Consider the following 6461-nt stretch of genomic DNA (forward strand, 5'->3'; position numbering starts at 1 on the left):
AACTTGTGGATACAGGTGTGGGTCTGGGACCTTTTAAGATGGACACCGCCAAAAAGGAGTGGACACTTGAAACCAGGGGTGCACAAATCTGGCCTTCCAACTGTTGTAGGACTATAGGAGGCATTCCAACTACTTCCATTCCAGACTACTGACAAAAATCAAATCTTTTTTATGCTTTCACAAATTTCTTATGGCAAGCAATGTATATTTCAAGAATTTAGAACAGATTTACCATTTACTAACATAGGTGTCCCAAGGCTTACACATAAGCTGCTCAGATATTCAGGAGATAATATCAAACATTTATAGGTTTATTACAGAGCAGCATCAACCTCTGGTGGATACTCCATAGAAACATAGGGAGAATTCACAGTCTGATGACAACCATGTGTAGCTGTTGTCTGATGACAACAGCTACACAGAAACAACTGTGAAAGAGTGGGCACTGACATTTGCATCCACCCAATACCATCATCAGGTGGTTCATTAAAATTACCAATTTGTCAGCAAAATGTTTAATATTATATGAGTAACATACAAAATAATGGCAACAGATTTTACCCTGGGATCAAGACTGGTTTATCCTTCACAAAAGTATCTGCTTTTTATACTCCGATAAACTGTAGATATCAAATATATTATAGTAATCTCTGAAACCAGTTGCAAGTCCCTTGCTGATGTGATTACACACAGAACATTGACTCATAATTACATTGTGTGGGCTCATGACCTGTAATTGGATTATGCAAGACTCTACCGAAAAGACATAATTACAGTTTACTTATTGATAGGTGGGTGTATAATGGATCAATTAAATGTAAAAATAGAGGAAGAAATCCACAAGCCCCACAGCTGGATATGATCATTCAAGCCTTACTCCAAGATCCAAGTTATTTGCAAAGTATGCCTACAAGTAATGTCGCATTGTCTTGGGTATGAATTACATTTTGTGATAAGTCAAGTCAAATACACCTGCATTTGTCACAGAAACTCTGGGCACCTTTTACCTGGTTAATGTTAGCAAGAGGCTCTTCATCCTGTACAAGCATCTGAGAAAACTGTAGCCCCTGATCTGGGCTGATCCTCATGACACTTCGAAGTAGGAAGATCCAATCTGGGGTGTATCCCACCTAAATAAGCAAAATAGGGGATTAAAAAAACGGGGTCAGTCGCCACAAAAAAAAAAAACACCACATCAAGAGGCAATTTAAAAGCTATTGGGACCTACTTTTTTGGCATAAAGAACAATCTTCTGGAACTGGCCAGTCTCTGCAAAGCACTGGATCACTTTGCTTGGCACACTAGCACGCAAGTAAACACTAAGTGCAAGAGTAGGGTCCACTGCCTTTACCAAGTCTCCTAGCTCCTCAGAGCACTCCAACTGAATAAAGAAACAGAAGGGGAATTGGTTTATACAAGTACATCGGTATGGCTCAGATTTACTGAGCTGCTGGTAATTTTGGAATGGCTCTTACCTTATCTTCCTTTAACCACTTCTCCAAGAGCTGCTTGCGCCCTTGTTGCAGGACCGGCCTGCAAAGCTCTAGTGATTCTTGCTTGTTTAACTGGCCCTGATCAAGTAAAATCCCAAAGTATTGGAGCAGAGGTGATGCTTGTCCAGGCTGAGATGGTACAGTCTGAAACTTCCTAATGGTGTCTGCAGTACGAAGAATTCCCTGGAAAGAATATATTTGGCATTTATTATGAAGGATACACTTTAGCATTACTTAGTACCTGGTAATAAACCTTTAGCTGGGATACCTTTGGAGCAGATGCAGCTACTTTGGCAGACTCAGAGTAATTCCCTTGAGCAAACAAAGTGTTAAACTTCCTGGCAAAAAGCTCTTCAGCTCCTGCTAAATTGCTTCGGATAGCCATTCGCAGTCCCAAATCTGGATTCTGTAACACGTTTGTAGCGTAATTCACAATATTGTCTTCTTCTACACAAACTGAAAGCACCTGCAGAAGATCAAAATCATCAGTCTCCACTGTGTAATTGCAATATTTCAATATTTAAAGAGGTTTTATTAAAAACCTAAATGCTTTGCACTGGGATACATCACTGCAAACAGATCTACTAAATTAGCATGTTTTTTATTGATACTTCAAGCTTTAGAAACCAGCAATAATAGTAAAAATGCTTCTTTTTTCAATTTTTGTTTTAAGGATTCCTTAAAAGGCGTTTCTAAGGTTGGGCAGTGTGCGCTTCTGCACACCGGCCCGTCCGGCTTTTATCTTACGAACATGCTACACACCCGCCGAACATCGTACGATGCTCGGCGGGTTTTCGAACATGTTCATAAGTTTAAAGTCGTGCGTCCTTACAGTAGTAGAGGTCGCACGGCTTCCACACACCTTACGATAATCGTACGATCGCGGGATTTCCCGTGATTATCATACAATTATCGCAAGGTGTGTGGGGACCTTAAGGAAGGAGGCTCTAGGCCTCAGTAACACCTCGTCTTTGTACAGGATCAACTATGGCTCTCTTAATGGGTCCAATAGGGTGTTCAAGTGACAACAGAACCAAATAAATACAAACACACACACACTTATAATTGAGAAGTACCCACATTAAATTCTCCATCCCTCAATACAGAAGCTTCAGGCGCTCTACAAGTACAGGATTAGTAAGAATATTGCCTGGATTCTTTGACATCAGTTTAGTCCATTCCTTCCTCTATGGTCTAACATACTGACATATATAGCGGATTGCATAGCATGACCTGCTAGCAAAACATTATGCTTCTGAAAGGGATTCCAAACATTTCCTAAACACCTGTGCATCGTACAGGTATGTGTGTTTTATTAAGGTGGGATAATGCCAGATCTACAGTGGGAACAACCCACTTTATGATGAACGGGTGATCCTCAAACGGGTATTAGTCTGTAAAGTGTTTGGAAGGGGTGAATTATTTATCAGGAGTTTTCCGGTCGTCATACAGAACAGGTTTAAATAAGGAGTGGTTTTGATAGTGTAGCCCCCATCCCCTTTTGTAAAGTGGCTACTAGACATTTAGTGATAGCCTGGGCTGTAGACAGCCTGGCTGGATTTGTAGTGGCAATTATCTGGTTAATCCCAGGTGTCTAGCCTTGCCTGTACCCCCCCTGGGAGGATTGCGACCGTCATATTGTGGGACAGCCAATGAAAGATACTGTAATGTATGTACAGTAGCCAATCACTGGGCTACTCTCAGCCAGTGGTGCATGCTGGGATAGAGTACATATGTTGGTGGGATCTGCCATGTGCGGATACTAGCCGGGACCAGCCATGGATTAGGGCTGGGTCCTGTTCAGCAGCAGAAGGCTTGGACCGGCTACAGCTGTAGGAGTATCCGACAAAGATTCTGGAGGAAAAGGCATACAAGTACACTTAAGTCCTCTGCATTTCATGTCAGCAAGTATAGTTGCAATATACCCCACAAAATCTAGCATAGCTGCAGAGAACTTCTGCCTAAATAAGGTCGGTAAAGGTGCCACACCTGACGAAGTACAAACACTCCAAGGTGTGTATTGACGTAAGCAGGGGACAAAGAACAAAACTATTGATGTCAGGTGCCTGAGGAGAGACAGTGAAAACCACCCCAGAATGTTAACAGATCGTGAGCTGGAGAGACCCGATACAGCAAAACTGCTCCCCTTGTGCTTGGGATCCAACAAGTTGCACTGCTTAACAGAGGCTACTTAATTGAGAACACTAGGCAAGAAACCTTGGGTTCTCACTATGCAAATGCAGAAAACAGGAGAGATTTAAATGGCTGGAGATGTCAACATCACTCACTCTAGGCGGCAGCAAAGATAAGCTGAGGTGGAACAGTGTGCCTCTTGCAAATAAGTACAATGGCGGGAAGCAGCTACCTCACCCTTAAAAGGCAGGGACAGATAGTGGAGTGCGTGCGAGACCTTTCATATAGTGACACAACACTTAATTGTTTATAAATAAATGTAGTAGCTCCCAATGCTCAGCCCACATGGCTTACTCAGAGTTTTCAGAAACTGGGTTACACCAGAGACTGGGACATGGCTCTGCACTTGGAAAGCGCTCTGCTGTGACTAAGAAAGTCTGCCACATATAGAGCCCAGTGCCCGATGGTCACATTCCAGGCAGGTCCTGTAATCTCTGGTTCAGTGGGGTCAGGGTACAGTGATGAGGATATGTGTAAAAAATTAGTCTGAAACGTCTTCAAGAAAAATACAGCAAAGTCCAGTTGCCTTGACTTATTTTTTACAGATATACCATGACCTGGATGAATGAGAACCTTCACAGACATTTATGAGGAAACTTCAATATGGATAGTCACATATAAAAGACCAGCTCATCAGCACATAGCCGAAGTCTTAAAAATTGAAGGAAAAAAAAAACAAAAAACACAACTTAAAAATGTAAAAAATTCTCAATAAAGTAAAAACGTCCAATACAGTATCTTATAGGAAGATAGTTTTTTCTTTTTACCAATCCGAGTACAATAACTAAGCTCTGGTTGCCAAGGGTTACTGTATGCTAAACGTCTCTACACTGCCTGTGCCTTACCGAACAAGCCAGTTAATCTTTCACCAATAAAACACATTTGCCGACACAAAATATTGCTACTCAAAGGGAGATCATGGTACTGTATTCGGTCAATTTTAAGGTGTTCTTTTCCTGAAAGTTACAATGTTTATAAATGAATATTTTTATTACTTGCATAAAATCCTTATTTTAAAAAAAAATATATATATATATATATTTAATGCAGGTTGCTTTCGTGCTTTACTGTTTGGAATGCATGCAGGGTAGTTTCAAAAGAAGGGCCAGTACTAGCTTTGCATTTGCCAACTGCTACTACAGCCTACAAATCTAAAGGGCACCATCCCTACTTGGAGAGGAGGAAGGGTGTGCGTCTTTTAGCTGCATGTGCTAAGTGTGTAAGCTTGAAATCCTGCTGTTATGTTTGTAGTGACAGCTCAAACATACACTAGCAATCTGGAAATCCCAAAACCAGTCTTTAAAATAATTGCATATAGATTTTACGCTATACAGTATATGATAAAAGCTAGATACACAGATTACAGAAGAAACTACAACCATGCAGTGAAGATGTCCTTACCTGTCCTTTTTTATTCACGCCAAGAATTCCAGAGGTAGGTTCGTGAGGAGCGGTCACAAAAATTGTATCAGCGCTGATTCTGTTCATATAAATGCAGGCACCAGACTCCAGGTCATACATGTGGATATAGCCATATTTTGTAATTAAATAGATCACTCCATGTTTTGCGCCAATCTGAGTAATTAAAAAAAAAAAAAAATATTTTTAAGGCCTTTTATTGCAAACTATCAGAAAAATAAAAACATACATTGTCCAAGAATAAAAATTCAGGAAGTAGAATATATACATTAAAAAAAAGGGAACTACCGCGAGTCCAATTGCCCTCTTCACCCAGGAGAAATCAGAAAACAAGACGGCCTCCAACCACACTCCCAAAATCTTTTGGTGTTTCGCCAGACAATTGTTATGCGTGTAAATTACATTTTTCATTTGGGGTCACCTGGTTAACTAAAGTTTTCCACTGGGAAATGGTAGGGGCCATAGGTTACAACTAGGGTTGCACAGATACCAAGTACAGTACTCGGTACAAGTGCAAGTACATGTACCGATACTTTTGAGCTCCAAGACTAGAGAAAAATTCAGAAATTAGGAGGCAGCTGTCCTTTGTAAGGAGCACACGGAGCTCCTGGGATTTGTACATCTCTGTTTTAATGTATAATTTTGCTTTTATAAATATAAATAAAGGGATGCACAGATACCAGTTTTGAGAGTACGAGTACTGGTACTTGCCGAGTACTCACAGATACAAGTACTGATACATTTTTGTTTATTGTCATGTGACAGTTTTTCTAAAACAATACAGACTAATGATTTCAGGACAGAGGTGGAGCGCCAGAGCCAGGTCCCAGCTGAATATACTGTATAGTATATATACTGTATATACTCAGTATATACTCTATATGGAGTATATACTGCTAATACAGGGCAGACAATACATTTACAATGATCCTCTGCTAACATGAATGGGTTAAATGATCCATAGTACAGGGCTACATACAGATCATTTAATACATTCATGTTAGTATCATTGTAAATGTATTGTCTGCCCTGTATTAGCAGTATATACTCCATATAGAGTATATACTGCTAATACAGGGCAGACAATACATTTACAATGATCCTCTGCTAACATGAATGGGTTAAATGATCCGTAGTACATAATATGTAGCCCTGTACCCCCTTTTCCACTTACAGAGCTAGGTTATTGTTTTTCTTTTAAATATTCATGTAATTTTATTGGTATCCATCTACCATTAGCTGCCTCATTTCCCACCCTCGGCTTATATTCGGGTCAATATTTTTTCCCAGTTTTTTTGGTACAATTAGGTAGCTCGGCTTATATTCGGGACGGCTTATACTCGAGTATATACGGTA

The 6461-nt window shown here is 40.3% G+C and overlaps 1 protein-coding gene across 2 annotated transcripts in view; it reads right to left on the reverse strand.

Moving 5' to 3' along the window:
* CLTCL1 (clathrin heavy chain like 1) overlaps window positions 1–6461 on the reverse strand; it is an 80516-nt gene that overhangs the window by 25283 nt on the left and 48772 nt on the right. For both annotated transcript variants that reach the window (XM_018568662.1, XM_018568661.1), the window contains 5 exons: window positions 5088–5261; window positions 1762–1959; window positions 1476–1676; window positions 1229–1381; window positions 1008–1130 (listed from right to left, as the gene is read on the reverse strand). In XM_018568662.1, coding sequence (XP_018424164.1) covers window positions 1008–1130; window positions 1229–1381; window positions 1476–1676; window positions 1762–1959; window positions 5088–5261 — 849 coding nt within the window. The remainder of the gene's footprint in view (window positions 1–1007; window positions 1131–1228; window positions 1382–1475; window positions 1677–1761; window positions 1960–5087; window positions 5262–6461) is intronic.

This window comes from Nanorana parkeri, unplaced genomic scaffold (genome assembly GCF_000935625.1).
Source record: "Nanorana parkeri isolate BGI_ZX_2015 unplaced genomic scaffold, ASM93562v1 scaffold1225, whole genome shotgun sequence".
Taxonomy (NCBI): Eukaryota; Metazoa; Chordata; class Amphibia; order Anura; family Dicroglossidae; genus Nanorana; species Nanorana parkeri.